General features: G+C 46.6%; 1 protein-coding gene across 1 annotated transcript in view; it reads left to right on the forward strand.

Moving 5' to 3' along the window:
* Nucleotides 1-21,496, forward strand: part of LOC124288909 (tetratricopeptide repeat protein 28-like) — a 223,761-nt gene that overhangs the window by 121,592 nt on the left and 80,673 nt on the right. The window contains 2 exon segments of the mRNA XM_046725502.1: nucleotides 402-582; nucleotides 8,304-9,612. Coding sequence (XP_046581458.1) covers nucleotides 402-582; nucleotides 8,304-9,612 — 1,490 coding nt within the window.

The raw sequence follows: 21,496 nt of genomic DNA on the forward strand, positions 1-21,496 counted from the left end.
ACTCATGTCAGTTAATTTTGTACAGAGTTATTGTCCTCTCTTGGGGCTTATCAGCTTAGTGCATATTTTATGAAATGGGGATAGATTTTTACTGAGTTACATTTACTTAACTGAGTTGAAAACTTGGTGCTGCATATTATTCTTGAACAGAGATTTCAGAAAATAAGTAGTAAGCACATGCGTCTTTCAGGACCATAAAGATGAAAGACAACAGCACAACACCACAGACTTTTAATTTATTCAAGCTAAAACTGTGGATTCGGAATCTAGTTTTAGGAAAAAAGGCAATCAAATGTTACAGGTAGTATTATAAGAATTATTATCATGTTGATAATGGTGCAAAATTTATGCTTCCATAATTGCTGCAAAGCAATGTTAAACTGATTTCTGTATTGTTGTAGGTTTGGTCCAGTTTGAAAAGATGTCTCTAAGTGAGTTGGAAGCAGATGTAGATCCAATGGCAGGAGACAGCCAAAGTGTTTTGAGCTTCACAACAGCCTCCATATTAGAAAACTGTGTGGGACAGATGCGAGAAGCCATTGGAGTTGACAGTCACATACAGCCAGATAGCGTCAGCATGAGGTATTTCAATAAACAAATATTTTTAAACTTATCCTATCTCACGGTATGCACCATCTCTCTCTTCTACGACCATGTGTGGAAAAGTGCTGTCAGCTAAGTTGAGTCAAATCTAACTGGCCTCTGACCCGCCCTGACCTCTGCTTTCACCCCGACATCAACACCTGTCAATCATCCACCAAAGCGTGTGGCTCGCCCAAATGATCACATGACCACCTCTACCTGTCATTCTCTTTCTTGTCGCCACGTTGTGTGGACGTATGTTTGTCTATAAGAGAGTTTGATTGTGTTTCTACAATGGGAAAATCGAATCGTTATGGTTCTAATAAACGCAAACATTGCGATAACTGCAACAGTAATTTCTCGGCGGCAGACCAAAATAACCTATGTGTTGACTGTTTAGGCCGGTGTGAATGGTCTAGACGTTGCACTTTGTGTGCAAACCGTGACGACGACGCGTTTTCCGAATATCACTGCGTAGCTTGTAGATGCAAGTTTGACAGAGATTTTCGGAATCCATCTGAGGGTCTGAGTAGTAAACGTCCTAAGTTAGATCACTGTTTGATATCTGCAGTAAGACGTTCGAAGTTGAAGTCTCCTAATGAAGATTTCTTAAAGAGGCGTCTGATTCCTACCTCAGTGAAAATCTGCGTCAACTCTTCCGTCTGCATTCTTATAGCCTCATTACTCTAGAAGATTCTTCACCACCACGAGTTGTTGTGTTATCTATGTCTGGTATTCATCCCGGCCGTCTTTGGTGGTGAATGTTCCTCAGCGCCTTTACGTTTCGGAGGTGGGGACTACTCATGCGGCGCTTATTGTGATTCCTAACATTACATCACAAGTGACGTTTACTTCCAGTTCGACGCTTACATCAGGAGTTACCTACATTTGGAGCGCCGCTTGTCACTGATTCCAAGTGACACAAGTGACGTTTACTTTCAGTTCGGCGTTTTCCTACCAGTGCGCCGCTTACTTTTGAAGCAACGCTTACATCAGGACAGTTATCTACAATTAGAGGGCCGATTGTCACGGATCCCATATCTTTGGTCAGAGCGCCGCTTACTTCCAGTTCGGCGCTCTTGTTTGGTTCCAGTTCGACGCTTGTGCCTGGTTCGGCGCTTCCTCCCAGTGTTCCTGGTTCGGTGCTTCCTCCCAGTGTTCCTGGTTCGACGCTTCCTCCCAGTGTTCCTGGTTCGGCGCTTCCTCCCAGTGTTCCTGGTTCTTCCTCCCAGTGTTCCTGGTTCGATGCTTCCTCCCAGTGTTCCTGGTTCTTCCTCCCAGTGTTCCTGGTTCTTCCTCCCAGTGTTCCTGGTTCTTCCTCCCAGTGTTCCTGGTTCTTCCTCCCAGTGTTCCTGGTTCGATGCTTCCTCCCAGGGTTCCTCGTTCGGTGCTTACTCCCGGTTCGGCGCTTCCTCCTGGTTCGGCGCTTCTCCCAGTATTCCTGGTTCGGAGCTTATTCCCAGTTCGGCGCTTCCTACCAGTGTTCCTGGTTCGGCGCTTCCTACCAGTGTCCTGGTTCGGCGCTTCTCCCAGTATTCCTGGTTCGGTGCTTCTCCCAGTGTTCCTGGTTCGGCGCTTCCTCCCGGTTCGGCACTTCCTCCATGTTCGGCGTTTCCTCCCAGTGTTCCTGGTTAGGCGCTTTCTCCCGGTGTTGCTGGCTTGGCGCTTCCTCCTGGCGCTCCTAGTTCGGCTTTTCCTCCTGGACTCCCGGTTTGGCGCTTACTCATATTGACTTTGGTTCGGCGCTCCCGGTGTTCCCGGTTCGACGCTTCATCACGGTGCTTTTAGTTCAGCGCTCACTCACAGTCTTCCTGGTTCAGCGCTTAACTACAGTATTACTGGTTCAACGCTTACTCCTGGGGTTCCTGGTTCGACGCTCACTCATGGTGCTCCAGGTTCAGCGCTTCCTCATGGTGTTCCCGGTTCGGTGCTGCCTCATAGTTCACTGGCTTCTGTATTGACTCATGGTACAACGCTTCCTCAGGTTTCAGCGCTTACTGCCAGGTGTCGACTTCGGCGCTAGGTCCACTCAGTTCAGCTCTGCAGTTCAGTGCATGGGATCCTTCATCTAGGCTTTCTGTTTAGTTCCCAACAACGTGATATTATCATCCACTGGAAGGGGGACATAAAAAAGCCAAAGTTACCAAAAGCCTTATCCAGAGACGCTGCCAATTGAGTGATACACGGTCGAGGTGGGAACGTGATGGAACCAAAATTACCTGGCTTCATATCAAATGGATAATAAATCCCCCGACGGAAGTACTACGCTGTATACGGAGGTTATCGGCAAACCTGACGAGTAGTTAAGGTGTGTCAACAACATCCATGCTACCATCCGAAGATAGAAACGACGTCGTTGAACGATGAACCTCCTCTAAAGGTAGAACTGGAGTAGTCGCAGGTCTCGATGACTGATTAACAGAGGAGGATACTGGCGCTCATGCCGTACGCTGACGCCACTGATAACACAAGGCATCAAAGTCAACAGGCTGACAAATCGCCCCATCAGACACCTGATTCCAGGATACCGGTAAAATAGGTCTCGACATTGATACTGTTGAATATAGGACAGACGAACCGGAGTAGACCTTGAGAAATGACAAGGCACCTCACGCACAGAACGAACACCCAGCCGACTGAGACACGCCCCCTTGAGGCAACGATGAATTCGCCATTCCTGGTCGAGGATCGTCAGCGTTTGCATTTAGATGGTGCCATAAGGAGAAATATGGCTCAACTCAACATGGTGTTGACAACTACTGGAGCGATGGCGATGTCGGGTGCACTCGCAGTGTCCCATCAGCAAGCGCACATTCGAGCGGCTATGGTTCTATTGCAAGAACAATTTCAAACCATTTGGTATGGTTCGGTGATCAGGATCGGTTCTGCGCTCTAAGTTGGTTCAACGATCTGGATTGGATAGATGATCCGTTGTTCCAATCGAAAGGGCGCACTGGGCTGAAGTGCTCATCTAATCAAATGCGGCGCATCGGTCTAACGAGAGCGGTGAACTGAAGTGAGACAATGCACTGGTCCCTTCTTCCCTTTGTGAGAGCAATGCATTGGTACAAAGTGGTGAATGGACAGCAAGGTACTCTCTGAAGTACCGAACAGAATGCGTGGATTAGCAAGTAATTCATGATGACAGTAGCTAGGCGCATGGAGATACCAGATGATTCGGCGAATGTTGACAGTTCAACGAACACATTCGGTTCGGTGAATACTGTAGGAGCGGCGAAATGGTATTGAAATTAATAGATGAGATGCATGGGATCGTCAGTCTAACGGTACATTCGTATAGTTAATGGAAAGGCAAAGGTAAAGACCAGTGTCCCAAGCAACGTTCGTAATAGAGACGAAGGTAGTAACATCGATGCTTATTAACTGTCCAGATACAGCTGCAGTGACCTCTGAACTGAGGCCTTAAGCTATGAACCAAGTAAACGTCCTCTCCATGTTATCCAAGGGGTTCCAGCTGCCAGTCATCGGGGATCCTCCTGTCACTTTACTCCCAGATTGAAGAACTTATCCTGCAAGGGGATAGTGTTCGAAGCTTACATCGACGACTGTATTCAGGCACAGAACGATCATGCCCTTCTGCTTCGCCACATGCAGTTTGCGATACAGCTTCTTCGCCAATTAGGCTGGTCATCGGGGATCCTCCTGTCACTTTACTCCCGGATTGAAGAACTTATCCTGCAAGGGGATAGTGTTCGAAGCTTACATCGACGACTGTATTCAGGCACAGAACGATCATGCCCTTCTGCTTCGCCACATGCAGTTTGCGATACAGCTTCCTCGCCAATTAGGCTGGAATTGAAACTAGTCCCTACACGCCGACTTCAATTCATTGGAGCAGTGTTTGACACAGAGGTCAACAAACTGTTTGTCCCGAGGGATCGTTTCTGCAAGATACAGCGGTTGGTTTTCCTGGTACCAGTGCAACCTAGGACGCTTCGCCAATGACAGGAGCTGCTGGGCCTTTTGACGTCTGTTCAGGCATTGACCCTCAGGGGTCAACTACAACATCGTCCCATACACCTTTTTGTGGCAACTTACATCACAGTGGGAGATCCCGGTGCTCTGATCCCTCTACCTCTGGAGCTCCATCCTCATCTTCAGTAGTGGATGGAAGAATTGAACGTTTGCGACGGAGTCTGTTTAGAGCCGTTTGTTCTGTCTCACCACCTGTATGTGGATGTGTCTCAACACGGGTGGGGAGCTCATCTTCTCAGTCAACAAGTGGCAGGGCTTGGTCTATCATAGATCGCGCCTGTTACATCAACATTCTGGAGTTCAGGGTGGTGATTTTGGCAATCAGTCACTGGCAGCATGTCCTACGAGCAATTTCCCTCATGGTCAGATCGGACAACACAGCAGTGGTTTGGCATATCAACAGAATGGGGTCAACGGGGTCTCCACAGCTTCTACAGAGGACTCAACAGTTCTTGGATCTGGTGGACTTTCTCAACATCATGATATGAGCCAACCACTTTCCGGGGATGAAGAATGTCATCGTAGATGCCCTGTCCTGACCGAGTCGTCCTTCTCCAACGGAATGGAAATTACATCCTCAGGTGTTTCAGACCTTCTGCCTTCCAATGACTTCTCCGACAGTAGACCTCTTCGCCATAGGTTTAACCATCAGCTGCTTTGGTTTGTGTCACCGATATCGGACCTTTTGGCTTAGGACCTCTTTGCTCTAGCCATCCCGTGGGAAGACCTTTTCCGCCAGTGGCCCTTCTTCCTCGCATTCTAGGGAACTGTGCGCAACACAGAGGTTGACTCTACTTTGGTCGCGCCTTACTGACCTGCCAGAAGTTGGTTCGTAAATCTTCAAGACCTAGCTGAACCAGATCCTGTACTGCTTCCCGATCGACCCGATCTACTGGTTCATCCGCACTCCCACCAACTACATTGGTCCCTGTTGACGCTCCATCTGCACATATGGCGCATCTACATCAATCCTTAACGGCTAAAGTTTATTCGAAGCGGGTTGCTACTGCCATTACAACAGCGCATCGTACTTCTACAAGGTCACACTACGAGGACAAGTGGGAAAGTTTTAAGCATACTGCAGGAAGAAGGGCATCTCATCCCCCACTACGGCATCCCCGCAGATGGTGGCAGATTATCTTCAGCATCTCCGAACCTCCAGGGAACTCAGAGGTTCTACACTGTCTACCTACCTGGCTGCTCTTAACATGGTTATTGCAACGGCCTCGGGTGTGAAGATTTCCACTGTCCCTGAACTCCAGTCTCTCCTAGGTCTTTCAAATTGGCTGACCAATCCTGGAAGTTCCGGCCTACAGCTTGGGATATCTCCGTTGTACTTGTTCATCTCACGTCAGCTGAATATGAACCTCTGGAGGAGAAGATTTCGAACATGTCTCCTTTAAGATCTTTTCTCTTGGTCTTGGCTGCAGCTGCCCGTATCTCCGGGTTGCATGCTCTTGATGTTTCTCGGGTACGGTTTGGAAGGTCTAGACATGTGAGAGTGGGATTTCCTTGCCAAGAATCAGTTACCAGGACAGCCGGATTGCAAATCACAATCCCACCATTGTCTACCATCTTGGGCCTAGAAGACACTGATGATCTTTCCTTATGCCCAGTTCGAGCATTGAGGATTTATCTAGCTGCCTCGCAGGATCGTCGAAGACTACGTAAGAGACTGTTCATCCCTATATCTACTGCCTCCACCTCGGAAGTCTCCCGTACTACCTTGGCTTTTTGGATGAGAACTACGATCCTGCATGCCTACACCTTTGCTGACCTACCTCCACCAGCAACGGCCAAGCCTCATGACACCCGAGCTCTTGTGTCATCCATGGCGAGAAGACTATGAGGCAAGTCCTATACTACATGCAGAGATGGTTGACATTCCACTTACTGACCTCTATTCTTTGAGCAATCACGTCAGTGAAGTGTTGATTCCGATTACCTGTGTGGTTTTCGAAGCGTTCTGCTCCTAAGTCCTTTCTCACTTTTGGTAAGTTAGGGTGATTGGTACTGAACGTCAATCTAGTTGAGCAACCGAGCTATTCCCTCTTTCATCGCCTTCCAGCGTGTGTCTGTGGGGAGTAGTTTCGAAGCAGTGACTGGCGAGATTAAGGTCCTTGACTTTAATTCACTGGGGTCACCTGATAAATCGTGGGGCGGCGGGGGCGGGGCCTACTTGCCAAACTGCGTCCTTTTGCTTGTCAAAAGTTGTGGCTGAAAACCACATTAATTCAGGAGCGCCCACTCCCTAGAGTTTTTGTGCTGTGTAAGCCAAGGGGTTACCTGAAGAAACCCATCTCAAGTTTGGAGTTTGCATATCGGGAGTTGGTGCTTTCTCCTGGCCTCCTTGGGTTATGTGTTTTTCCCGGTGGTAGTAGTAACGGGGTAATCTGCGACCCGCCTACCAACCGTGGGATTATGCATACCGTGAGATAGGATAAGTTTAAAAATTTGAAAATTTTATAACTAATTGTATATTTATATACTTATCCTATCTCACGAGATAGGACCCACCCAACCTGCCCCACATCACAGATTACTGGAAACTCCAAGACGAGAATGACAGGTAAGAGGTAGTCCTGTGATCATTTAGGCGAGCTGCACGCTTTGGTGGATGATTGATAGGCGTTGATGTCGGGGTGAGGGCAGAGGTCAGGGCAGGTCAGAGGCCAGTTAGATTTGACTCAACTTAGCTGACAGCACGTTTCCACACATGGTCTTAGAAGAGAGAGATGGTGCATACCGTGAGATAGGATAAGTATATGGATATACAATTTATTATAAAATTTTCAAGTTATTTAGGATTTTATCTAAATTTATGAAGGTGGTAATATGTAATATGTCAAACCCATGGCATTTACTTAGAGTCAGTATATATTGTAAGAAACATTCTTGGTTAAATACATTGACTCACACCGAGGTTGCAAAGAACCCAAGTTCACCTTTATTGCTTCCTTGTATCTAGAGAATCTTGTTTACTCCAGACTCAAGACAAAAGTACTACTCCTGTATATAGTACACCATCTAGATACCTTTTAGATAGCTTAGTGTGTGGGTGTACCTGCTGCTAGGTCAGTCTCAAGGGCCAGGACACAATGCAATACATATTGTTATGTGGCAGTGTATATTGTCATACTATTTCCGACACTAGACCTCATTAGAAATAACAACAGAAAAATCAGATAGCTTTTCTTTTTCCCTTGTTTCTATAATGTTTTAGTTTTAGACTTCATAACATTCTTAAAGAATTTGTCAATATCACTTCCATGGACCTCTACAAACCATTTGACTTGTTAAGGAATATCCAATTGCAAGATGTCGTTATTCATTAAATGTCCAGAAACAATTGGTTTGGGATGAGATTTAGATTACAGTGTCTGGTAGATATTGAAAACACTCTTTCTGGAAAAAAACTACCTGAAGTACTGGTACTTGTTTTGTGTTCATTTTTGTTTTAACAATTAAAACATTAAAAAAATAATTCAAAGTTCCATGTACTTTGATGAAGCAGATGATTATTCAGGCAAAGAACTTTAAGAAACTGGTGTAAAAGTTTATATCTTATGTACTAATAAACATTGACATCAACAAGTATATGCGATGAACCTTGATAGGAAATTTGAAATAGGTACATTAGAAAGTTTATCAATATTTGGCCTTGTGTGTACATCGGTATTGTTTAGCTTACTGAAAGTTCCAAGCACCTCTCTTTGATTTTGTAGAGGTGCAAGACACAGCATGGAGAACCAGAGTGGATCAGAAAGTGAGACTGATGATGTATTCCAGCTTCAGTTGGAGGAAATCGGTGACCGCCTGATTGCTGAAAATGATCGCACAGGATTTCTACGAATGGTTAACAGAGGCCATTCTTTTAATACATCAACATACAGTATCAACAGTATTTTCAGCCTTTCCAGTGGTGCTGGTGGAACTGTAAACACTAACTTCCCATCTTACAGAGGGAATTCAAAACACATTATTGGAGGTCGTTCTCCTCTTTCAGCCTTGTATAGTTTCCTTTTGGGACCAATGGAAGAAACACTGGCAAATTTAAGCCAAGATTTTTCGGATCCTATTGATCTGATTCTTGTGCTTCAAGGTGACCTGTACCTGGTTCCTTTTCTGATGTTGCGGAAGGAACAGGCTGAAGATTATTTATTTGAACGTTATAATTTGATAATTGTTCCATCTATCAGTGCTCTTTCCAACACACAAAAACTTGACCGCCAGGGGCGACCAATGATAGATTCATCAGGTGCTTTGGTTGTTGGCAATCCAAAACTAAATTCGAACATTAGTCAGCACTGGCATCTTCATGAGATTCCCGGAGCAGAGTATGAGTCGAGGATTGTTGGTGAGTTGTTGTCGTGTCGTCCACTCATTGGTGTAGAAGCTACAAAGGGTGCTGTTTTGCACCAAATAGAGCAAGTTGAGGTGATCCACTTTGCCACCCACATCTCATGGAAACTTTCATCTATTGTACTGTCACCAACTGAATTGGTTTCATCAGGAGGCAGGTATCAAACTATCAAGTCCCAAGAAAATAGTGGTAGTGAATTTGACTCATTAGAAGGTCCTCCATTGTCAGATTACCTTCTCACAGCAGCAGACATTCTGAATCTGAAACTCCATGCAAAACTAGTGGTGTTGAACTCTGGCTATACTGATGACAGAGCAGGGCGAGTCAACACAGATGGTGTGATTGGCCTGACACGTGCCTTACTTTCAGCAGGAGCCCAGTGTGTGTTGTTTTCATTATGGCCAGTACCAGACCAGGCATCAAAGTTATTGATGCGCATTTTCTACACAGCATTAGAAGACAATAAGAGAGTAACTCAGGCTCTTGCTAAAGCTGTGAAAACTGTTCAGTGCACAAAACAGTTCTCTCACCCCTCTAACTGGGGTGGCTGGGTATTGGTGGGTAGTGATGTGTGTCTCAGTAGCAAGATTGCATTGATGGGACATGCTGTATGTGAGATTCTCCAGTCTCCCACCCAGTGTCGGGAAGCCATGCGAGTTCTCTTGCACCTGGTAAGTTTTTGAATGTAAAAGTATCTTAGACATGAATAGACACTTCATAAAGAAATTGAATAAAATCAAAAAGAAATTGAAGTTGGCATGCTTTAAAAATTGGACAATAATTTATGTAAGGTGAGGTGAGGTAACATTACCTTACAACACAATCGTGAAGCTGCTGACCTAAAGGTCTTCTGGCTATATCCACCAGACTACAGAGGATATATAGTATTGTAACCATGCTAATTACTATAATCAGATAACATGCAGAAATTACTATAATGGTTTCAGTGGATATTGAAAAAATATTTGATTTTACAGATAATTTCTCATAAACAGGCAGTAACATTGACTCTATTATCAAACAGAAGGATACTTTATTTTGATCTGTTCAAGCAGAATTATTGAGTCATCAAGGAATGTAAGTTTATGTGCTGTTTCATGTGAATGACAAGCCTGTATGCTGTAAAACATATCTCCAAAGAGACAATATTGTGTTTTTATGAACATGAAAATGTCTGGCAACTTCATTTTGCACCATTTCTGTCGCAGCATTACCATTGATTTTCAGGACGAGTAAGCAAACATACAGGTTTATTCACAACAGTTTCAGTTTTATTTCATTCAACAACACTCTCAATGTAGTTTTGTGCACTGGCATTGAGCTCGATTGACCAGGAGAGTTCTATGTACATGATTTGTCATGACAAGTGGCAGATTATCATTGACTTCAGCAGCACTCAGATAACTGAATGTAGACTCGGGTAGTGATATGACTAAAAAGTTGAACAAGCTGATTGGACACTAGTTAAAAATGGTTCTGCTGCTTGAATGGATCTTCATAGTTTAATCTGCATAAAGTATCTGAAAATGCGGTTCCGGTATATTGGCCTATATGTATACTGTATCAGTCAGAAGGTTACCATTGCAGGAAATGTCAAGTGTAGTAGTATACACAACGGTGGAACGAGACCTTGGTAAGTCCCTAATCCTGTTCCACCATTGTGTATACTACTGGTGGAGGTACATGCAAAATTTCACGGAAATCGGTGCAACGGTTTGGTAAATATTGACTGTTAAGTGAGCATGGGGTCCATCTGTCAAAAGGCTAAATGTTCAAGGTATTGTCGTAATTAAGTCTTAATTGACCTAATGAAGTAATTGAGAGTGTCCTAAATTCCGGTCTGCTATAGTGTAAACAACTGCTGAAATGCATGCAAATTTTTTTGAAAATATGTTGAATAGTTTAGGAAATAATCACTTTTTAGTGAGCATGGGGTCTGTCCACCGAAAGGCTAACTATCCAACGTATTTACGTAATTGTTATAAAGTATCGAGATGAGAGCTGCCTGAAGCTAAATCATACCGCAGCTCTTGGCAGTCCCCCCGGGTTGCCTCGCTGCCGTCTCGGTAGCACCGAGCGAGTGCTGTGAGCTAGTCGCAGTGTGTGTGTCTCGGCTCGGCTTGTACAGCTGACCAGGCTGGCTGGCTGGCTGGCTGGCTAGCTACGTTATGTTTATTTCCACTAAATCATACCGCAGCTCTCGGCAGTTCCCCCCGGGTCGCCTCGCTGCTGTGTCGGTAGTACTGAGCGAGCACTGTGGGCGAGTCGCAGTGTGTGTGTGTGTGTGTGTGTGTGCGTGCGTGCGTGCGTGCGTGCGCGTGTGTGTGTCTCGGCTCAGCTATTATTCACCATGTGCAGATTCCTCATTCTTTTTCAGAGAGATCGTCCTTGGGGTACATATATGCATTTTCTGCGCTGAAAATGTCCTGTGACAGTTGTATCAATGTTTTTTAATAAAAATATTGTACAATAAATAAATTTTTTTTATTTATTATACGGCCCCCACCTTGTGGAGTTACCTCCCGTTGCGCATGCGCACCAACTGGGTAAGCACCTAGGCCCGTATCATTATTCCTTCTGCTGTCACTGCCATGTACGGATGTGTCGGGCAGAGCTGAACTCCTTCAATCTTTCGAAGTTTAAGAGAATAATGTCTGGGACGCCTCCACCTGTATGTATGGTCTTTATTTTGTCCTTGAAAGGAACAGTAAAGTTTGCGGTCGGTTGTCTCATAATTGTGACTTTGTATTAATTATTTTACGCTAACTTTCCCGTGGTTTACGCCACGTGTTGCTATTCCATGGCGGGAATGCAATCATGCAATTATTCCAGCAGCACATGGACTCGGAGAAGTCCCTTGTTCACGAGTCGGTTTGAGGTCTCCGCCAGGAGTTCCTCGCCCACTCGGAGCAGGGGAGGAACCAGAGCGGAGGAACCAGTTTTGCCTGGTCTTCCTCCTGCGTCTCGGGACCGGAGTTCGAGCATGGTGTCAGGTACTGAAGCGGGGCGCTGCTTCGGTTCTTCCCTTCCCTCTGTGTCTGGTGCGCGGCCGCCCACCGAGTCGGGGTTCGGGTCCTCCTCGTGAGGAGACCCAGCCTCGGACTCGGGTTCGGGCGCCGAGTCCATGGACATTGGGGAGGTCGAGGACCCGGAGGGTGCCTTCCGTTTCTCGCCGGCTCTGAGGGAAGTCTGGCAACGCATTGCTGAGTATATTCCCCAGGCCGCGGTGCCTACCAGCCGCTCGGATTCGACTGAGTTCCGCTTACCAGGCGAGGCGTTTGCCCCTAGGCAACCCACGCAGACGCTGCTCCGCATTCTGCCGTCCTTGGTGCAGGATGTGGTGGATCCCCTCCTGGCTGGGTCACGCCTCCGCTTTGACTTGCCAGAGCTTGTCAAGCGGTACCAGCTGGGGGACGATTCCCTGTTCTTCGTGCCAGTGGTCGACGAATGTGTTTTCACTTCGGTCGCCCTGGGGGGAGGCTCGGCTTCCTCCAGAGCAGCTCCGGCTGCCAGGCAAGGGCATTTGACGCCACCTTTTCCCCTGCGGCAAGCTTACCGGACCTACGAGGAGGTTTACCGGAATGCTATGCAGCAGGTGCGGGTGGTGGTCCACGAGGCCTACCTCTCCTCGATTCAGAGGTCGGCCCTGGAGGCGGAGGGGCACGCTGGAGATGTTTCTCAGCATGTCGTTCTCCTCCATCAACTTTCCAAAGTGCAGGCCCACCTCGCGTGCGACTCCTTGCGGTCGGCCGCGTCTCCGGTGATGTGCGCAGTCATGGGGATGCGCAAGCTGTGGCTGTCGATGTCTCAGTACTTGGCAGCTACACAGCAGACCTTGCTGGCCCTCCCCTACCGTCTGGGAGCGACGTTGTTTCCTGGGGCACAGCAGGTCATCCGGGAGGCTGCCGCTGCAGCTACCTCCTTCAAGGACTCTAAGGCCTTGTTGGAGCAACCGCGGGCTTGTCGCCCCCGCTCTCCCGTTCCGGCTTCCTCCTCCAGGGTGCAGCCTACACCCGAATCTGCTGGCTGGCTTCGGCCGCTGGGCAGGGGTAGGCGGAGGAGCCATCCCGCCAACGGTAAGGTCAAGGAGCAGTCCTCTTCGGCTGGCTCCCAGCCTTTCGCGGGCGCGACCTCCCGTTAACCCAACCGGCTGTAGACGTGTGTCCATCCCAGTCAGCTCCGTTACTCGGGACCACTCACGCACTCTTACCCAACGTCCCAGTGGGAGACCGCCTCTCTCTATTCCTGCCGGAGTGGGAGAAGGCTACAAGCAACACTTGGGTGCTGTCCACCGTCAGTGTAGGCCATCTACCACTGTGGAAGCGAGGTCCACCAGACTTCACCGGCATCCGCCGCACTCCGGTGCCGTCATGTCAGGTACGGGCGGACATACTGCGCGACGAAAGTCCAGGCTTTGCTGGACAAGTCTGCTATAGAGCGCATACCACCGGGCGAGGAACAGGCGGGATTTTATTCCACGTACTTCCTCGTTCCGAAGAAAGACGGCGGGTTCCGTCCCATTCTCAACCTCAAGGGGTTGAATCGCATGCTAGAGGTTCCATCCTTCAAGATGGAGACACTGCGCTCGGTGATCTCCTCTGTTCAGCCCGGCGATTGGCTCACGTCAATTGACCTAAAGGATGTGTATCTACATGTGCCCATACATCCATCGTTCAAGCAGTACCTTCGGTTCTCTTACGACGGGATGAATTACCAATTCACGGTGCTCCCCTTCGGCATATCCACTGCCCCCAGGGTGTTCACCAAGCTCATGTTAGTGCCGGCTACCCTCGCTCGATCGCAAGGAAGGCGTTGTTACCCTTACCTCGACGACTGGTTGCTCGGAGCGCTAACACAGCCAGCGAGCCTAGATTCTACTCACAAGGTGATAGACATTCTAGTACGACTGGGGTGGATCATCAACCTCAAGAAATCTGACCTGGTACCCACCCAGGACTTGGTTTTTCTCGGGGCGAGGTTCCAAACTCACAAGGATCTTGTTTCCTTGTCGCCCGACCGGATCACCAGAGTACGGGAGATGGTGTCTTCGTTCCTCTCCCAGCCCCAGGCACCAGCACGGACTTGGCTCTGTCTACTGGGCCATATGGCGGCGACTATCTCTGTAGTGTGGCGGGCGCGTTTGAGGATGCGCCCTATACAGCAAGCTTTGGCGAGTCTGTGGGCTCACTCGGAGGACCTGGAGCGGAGTCTCACAGTCCCCGGGTGGTTGTCTCCTCACCTTCAGTGGTGGACCAATGTCGGGAATCTCTCCAAGGGGGTCCCTTTGGAGATCCCGACGCCAGCTCTTACAGTTCAGACCGATGCGTCCCTAACGGGCTGGGGGGGTGTTCTGGGCAGTCTGTCGGTGCCCGGACTTCACATCAACGTGTTGGAACTGAGAGCTGTGCGGTTGGTTTTCGAGCGCTTCCGAGAGCATGTCCAGGGCCAGGTGGTTCATCTTCAGTTGGACAACCGGACGGCCATGTCGTACATCCTGAAGCAAGGAGGCTCGGTGTCCCGAGAGCTCCTTCGGGAGGCGTGGGACTTTCTCCTCTTGTGCGACCAGTGCGCGATTGCCAGGTACTCCCAGAGTGGATTCGGCGCAGATATTCGGAGTTATCTCCCAGTTGTGCACGGTCGTTCCAGGTGGATCTGTTTGCGTCCGGGCGGGACCGAATCAGACACCCGTGTTCTGCTCTCGAATACCGGACCCGAGGGCGTTGGCTGCCGACGCCTTCCTGCTGGATTGGACGGGCAAAGTGCTCTGGGCGTTCCCGCTGTTACCACTCATTCCCCGTGTCCTCTCCCAGCTGTCCACCCAGCCAGCTCGGCTACTTGTGCTACTGGCACCGCTTTGGCCGTCACAGAGCTGGTTTCCGGTAATTCTCAGGTTTCTGGCTCAGCCTCCTGTTCTATTACCTTTGCGACCGGACATTCTCACTCAGAAAGCCGCGCCACACCCCAATCCAAGGATTCAGTGGGTGGCTTGGCCTCTGTCAGGTCTAGCCTTGAAGCAAGCGGAATTCCTGCAGCAGTTGCAGACACAATTCTGGCTTCGAGGCGGGATTCGACAAACGTTCAGTATGAGGACAGGTGGTCCCGCTATGCTCGCTGGTGTTCAGATAGAGGGATTGCAGATCCCTTTTCTGCGGATTTAGTCTGAGTATTGGAGTTTTTGCAAGCTCGTTTGGAAGAAGGCCTGGCGGCTTCGACCATTCGTGGCTACTCCACTGCTATTTCCACCTTTCACACCCGTCGATGGTGCTCTTCTGGGGCAGCACCCTCTCGTACAGCGCTTTTTAGCTGGCGCGGATCGGGTTCGACCTGCTGTCAGGCGAACCAGCCCACCTTGGGATTTGTCAATTGTGCTCGATTGGCTGTCCGGTCCTACGTTCTCACGTCTATCTGCTATTTCCATTCAGTTGTTAACATGGAAGGCCGTTTTTCTGGTGGCGGTAACATCTGGGCTTAGGGTCGGCGACTTACATGCTATGTCGTCCAACCCGGCGCTGACTGTGTTTCACACTGATCGTGTCAGTATTCGCCTCCCGGATACTTACCGTCCGAAGGTCGATTACGCTTTCCATGTGACAGCTCCTATCGAACTTCCTACTCTTACCCAGCCTTCCACATCGGGGACCTCTCCTACGAGCACTCACCCGTTGGATGTCCGTAAGACTCTCAAGGTCTATATCAAACGAACACAGGGGATCCGTACGGGTACCCATCTGTTCTGCTGTTACGGTGGCGGGAAGGCTGGGGTGCCGGCGAGCAAGCAGACTTTGTCTCGCTGGCTCGTCTCGGTCATTTGTGCTGCGTATCAGGCTAAGGCAAGCCTCCCCCTGAGGGGTTGAAGGCTCACTCGGTCAGGGCAGTAGCCACGTCAAAAGCTTTTGCATCGGCACTCCCCATTGAGGAGATCTGCTCTGCCGCTATTTGGAGCCGGCCTAGCACGTTTATTCGGCACTATCAGCTCGATACACATTCTCGTAATCGTGCGAGCTTTGGCCATTCTGTTCTCTCCAGTGGACAGTGTCCTGCCACCCTGACCAAGTGAGTCTTGGTTATTTGGTTTTGTTGACGCTGCTGTTCAATATTGTGTTTTATTGACATGTCCGCTGTTGGGTGTATAACCTCCTTTGATCCTCTACGGAGATCTGGTCGGTCGTGAGTGTTTTTTCCCCCCTACGGTGCTCTCTAATCGACCATAAGGTGGGTGGGGTTTGTTTACATTCGCACCATGTGCGTCCTCTTATGCTAACCTGCAAGGTTGTCTATGAGTACATTTCCTCCCTGTCGGTTACCCTCCCATAATGCCTCTCGCGGAAGCTCAACCCGGGACATGTGACAGGTGAGTGATTATTGCATATGTTACATTATTCTTAACGATCGCTATTTGTGTGTGCCTTAACAGAATTCCCTCCTCCCTGGCCTCCGGTCTTTGGGAGTCTGTGTTTATGCATATATGTACCCCAAGGACGATCTCTCTGAAAAAGAATTAACCAAACCTGAAGAGGTTTTCAATTCTTTGAAGAGTCGTCCTTGGGGTAGGGCCTCCCGCCTCCCCGCAATTCTGTTCACTGATTTATTCAGCAGAAGGAATGATGATACGGGCCTAGGTGCTTACCCAGTTGGTGCGCAGTGCGCAACGGGAGGTAACTCCACGAGGTGGGGGCCGTGTAAGAAATAAAAAGATTTTTATTTATTGTACAATATTTTTATTAGAAAACATTGATACAACTGTCACAGGACATTTTCAGTGCAGAAAATGCATACATGTACCCCAAGGACGACTCTCTTCAAAGAATTGGAAACCTCTTCAGGTTTGGTTAAATTTTTACGATCCATTGCTCCTGCAGGAGTAAAAATATGGTTAGAATGATGGTGGGTCATCTCTCTTTATCGACAGTGGTACGGCTTAGATCGACAAGTACCTTTCATTTGCAAGTGCTATCAGCGTCCTCCGGGCTGTAATGGTTACAGACCTGGGCTCACTATTCTGAGAGCAGAAACTTTTGTGACTTAGATGCCCTACTCAGACTGTATGCTCTGATGTTAAAATTAAAAGGAGGTGTTTGTGAGAGATGAATTTAGGCTTTGAAATTGATGGCTGATAACACGAGAAAATACAACTCTGACATATTGTTGTGTTAACTTTGCCTCTCTAGCCACATAGCATACCACAACCTAATAACACACACAAATAATGATGAGAATTATCATACAGTGGGCGATCGAAAAGGGACTGTGTCGTGAGGTACTATAATCAACTCCTCTCTGGCGAATGCTCTCGGCGGTCCATCTTTCAAGTAGTACAAGTTCGGTTCGCCGTCTTTGATGTCGACAAGGTCTACATTGTACGTTTTCATAGACCATATTGGATCGGTGGCACGTTTTCTGCTGTCTCCCTCGTATTCGTCAGGCTGGTACAAGTACCTAACGCTAACCCGGTCCGGTAATGTTTACTCTGTTTTATCGCAACGTGCCGCTGCCGACGACTATTCGACAGATTTCATTTGACGGGTCTCTTGCCCACGAGTCTGGTGACTTCATTGTTGATGGCATCCACCACTCGCGGCAAGCGTACGACCCATTTCGTGTTTCTGTTTTTGGGATCCATTAAATCCTGCGAGTACTGATGTGAGAACAGACGTTCGGCTAAGGTGCGATTGAATCTCTCGACTATGGCTTGGCTTTGGTGAGCTCCCCCCACACCTCGTCTCACCTGGACTTTATGCTTGGCCAGCAGTTGTGACACGGCTCCCATGAACTCGCGTCCGGGATCGATTTGCAATACGGCAGGCTTTGGTCATCAACGGTTCGGCTTCCTTGTAGCGACTGGTGACATTGACGACTGTCAGGGCGTACTTATAGGTTTTACGCCTCACCCTGTCGTGAGGTAGAAACAGAGGTCGGCTTGGTGAACGCGATTCGGCGTTGAAATGTCGAATTTTCTTCTCGGCATGTACCAAGGCTCAGGTAAACTTGCCAGATGACTTGTTTTTTAAGCCAAGCTTTGGCGATGTCTTCCGAGACTCTAGCGGCTTTGGCGAGTTTCGGGATGGCGTCTGCGCCTTTCCAGTACCTGCATGGGCTGTAATAAATTATCTCCATGATGTATGTATTGCGTGCGTTTTAATCATTTAATATGTGTGTGTGTCCGTACGAGTAAGTGGTGACTCCGTCGATGGCGATCCATCGTTTCGTGTCCATAGGAGATAGCGACGTCTTGTTGATTCTCAGTCCGTATATCATGTGTCCGTGTTGTTTCACGCCTTTCGCCTTTCTGATTTCGTCGTCGTCTGCTTTCTTGATGGAATACATCTTGGGTCTCAAGCCGACGTACTCGGCGATCGGCTTGCCAGCGCATTTGTCCTTCATCTTGCCGAGCACTTTTTTGTTGACTTGGCTGTGCATAGGGTGATCTTTGGGGTAGTCTCTGGTGTCGTACAAATGGCTATTATCAGCCATGTCCTCGTACACGTCCTCGGTGCGAATTTCCATCAGCAGGGAATCCATGTCTGTGTACAGCACTTCGCACTTGTCGCTGTACTGTTTCTTCAGCTTGTTGTAGTAGAAATCGTACATCAAGTGTTTGGATAAGTCGATGATGCTCATCCCCACGTAAACGGGCCGGTTGAATTTGATGTGACTTTTGTTCATGTGCAGCGCTGCCAAGTTGTCGTCGAATATTTTGCTTCGGTTGAACGCCGGGCTGGCTATGAGTTTCCTGAGTATTTCTTCCTCGCTGGATCTGACTAGCTTCACGTTCACGCGTTTTCTCAAATTCTCCATCGTTTTGCCGAACACCGAGTTGTTCATGAGCTTGTACAAGTTTTTCTCGAAATCGCTGGTGGCCAGTTTTCGTAAATCCGTATTCAACCGAATGTAAGGTTCCATCCATGGACTTTGATCGAATTGGGGAACTCGATGTATTTTTTTCAGCTTCATCCCCAACGACAGGTAGAGTTGCAGGTTACGGTACACTACAAAAATAAGTTGGTTTCCGGAACACTGAAAGTGAGAGGAAACGCCATGGAAACCACCATTTCCAGCTGGTTTCCAGGTAGTTTCCTATAGTTTCATTGTTGTTTCCATGAAAACTGAAACTGAATTTTGCACCATTTCCGGCTGGTTTCCAGTGCGATCCATTACCCACTCCTCCAAGCAGGATCCAGCTGGTTTCCATGTTTTCGTTTATTGTAGGTTTCAACCTGGTTTCCATGTTTTAGTTTATTGTAGGTTTCAACCTGGTTTCCATGTTTTAGTTTACTGTTGGTTTCAACCTAGTTTCCATGTCTTAGTTTGTTGTAGGTTTCAACCTGGTTTCCATGTTTTAGTTTGTTGTAGGTTTCAACCTAGTATCCAAGTTATAACCTAGTTTCCATTAAAACTGAAACTACATTTTGCACCAGTATCCAGATGGTATCCATGTCGGGACTTTACCCACTCGTCCATGAAGGCTCCTGCTGGTGCTTAGTTAATTGTTGTTTCCAACTTATAACCTGGTTTCCATGAAACTGAATCTGAATTGTGCTGCCCCTTTACCGGCCCCTTATCCGTCTCCTCCAGAAAAGAGGATGTGTTTCATGCATCACACATACCAAATCAGGTATTTTCTACAACTGCATAATGATAAAACCGTCAGGATGACAAATAACAGAATAGAACACAAATTCATGAAAAGTTTATTTACATTCAACAATTTACTGATAAACAAATAATATTTGGAATGTTCACATTAATAAAATAATGAATTTTCAAAATGCATAAATAATTGAAGGCAATAAGGGAATAAACAGCAGTGAGTATGGAATGTTTTCCTAAACTCATCAATGTAGATGAATCCATATTATTTGTTTTTCCAATTTGAGAAATATTAACTCTTTCCCCAAGAGAGGAAGAACACTCTGCTTCTTCTTCTTCTCCGGCGAGTCATTCGTTGTATGGACCTTCTTCCTGCTTTCCAGCTTCTGAAAGTTAGAAAACAATAAACAATCATTACAAACAATCATTCGTGAACAATGTCGCTAGCTAGAGAAAGGAAAACTGTCCAATGTTCCTTGAGGAAAAATAGACTGAAACCACTGTCCAATGCATTTTTTCTGAGAAATTCTCATATTCTGATGTAAAAGCCATAACTTATTTTCGGAATGTTACATACATTATGCTTAGATACTACGTGTATAGAACTACGAATTACCCATTATTTTGAAAATGATGTGAAAAGAAATGCTTGGGTTTTTAAAAAAAATTAATGTGAGGTCATTCTGGCAGACAAGAAATTGAATGGGGTCATATTTAATATCTCATACTGCTATTGACAGTGTGTTTGCAACATGTGGTGTTGTTAATATATTTTTTAATTGATGTGTGCAAGGTGAAATATGTCCAGACCAAAACCAACTGAGTTAGAAAAATAATTTAGACTGGCACTTTAATTTGCTATGTACTATTTAAAACTCTTTAAGCTGTATATTTCTAATTCTACGTTGCACATATTAAACAGTGTTCATTTTGAAAGTTCTTTTGAATGTCAGTGTACATTTCAAGAAATTACATTAACTTGATTTTCTTCAAATAAGGTTTTCATTAAAATTTTAACGTGTGTAAGATTAGAATTGAGAACGATTAGAATTTATTTACTTACAGATCTGAACCTTTTCTTGTTCTTTGCGGACAGCCTGTGGGCCTCTGCTTTCCCACTTCTTTGTCTTCTAAGGTGAACGAACTCTCTTGTTCGTCCAAAGCCGCCAAACTGCTTCTGAAAGGAGATATGTATAAGTGGAAAATATTTCTAGTTGGAAGTTACAAAAATAGTGGTTGTGTAATTTTTATGTATTTTTCTGATTCATAGGATTTACATTATATTGGGATAATTTTATGTACATTATTTACTGAAGGGTTTGGGTTACACATACCTGTTGTAGGTCAAGATCAGTTGGTCATCTTCAGTTTTTCCAACACTGCCCCAATAGAATTCTGGAAATGTAGAAATTAAGGGCAAAAATTAAGAACTGTCTAAGTGATATTGTTCTCTGATAACAATAAGGCATGAAAATAGAAGAATAAATATCAATTTGCAAACAAACCAGATTAACAAATTCATATAATAGTTTAGGTTGACAATGTACATCAATGTATCCCCATAAACCTTTTGCAAACCTTTTTTGTGGATCCAACATAATCCACATCTCTTTATTCAGAGTTAAATATCTTGACATGATAAGTGTAAAATTATTTGCATCACATGATAAACTTAAATTACCTCATACATCAGTAATCTATCCTATAACAGCTTGAAACTCTTTTTCGAAAACATTTTCCCAAAATATTGTGTTGACAAGTTATCCACTCAACAGCAATATAGTATCATGATAAACATCGTCTTAAAAGTTGGCTGAAAAATATTGTCGATTTTTGTGTCAGAGGGTGTCTTGTTACTAGACAAAGGATTTTGAAACTTCACTCTGACCATGCACCAAATCTGGTCAGAGAATTCCTATAAATACAAAATGACTCACTATCCCCCACTGTATTCTTTTCAGTGGTACA

The sequence above is a fragment of the Haliotis rubra genome, unplaced genomic scaffold (genome assembly GCF_003918875.1).
Source record: "Haliotis rubra isolate DU_JTF1 unplaced genomic scaffold, ASM391887v1 Scf429, whole genome shotgun sequence".
NCBI classification, from domain to species: domain Eukaryota; kingdom Metazoa; phylum Mollusca; class Gastropoda; order Lepetellida; family Haliotidae; genus Haliotis; species Haliotis rubra.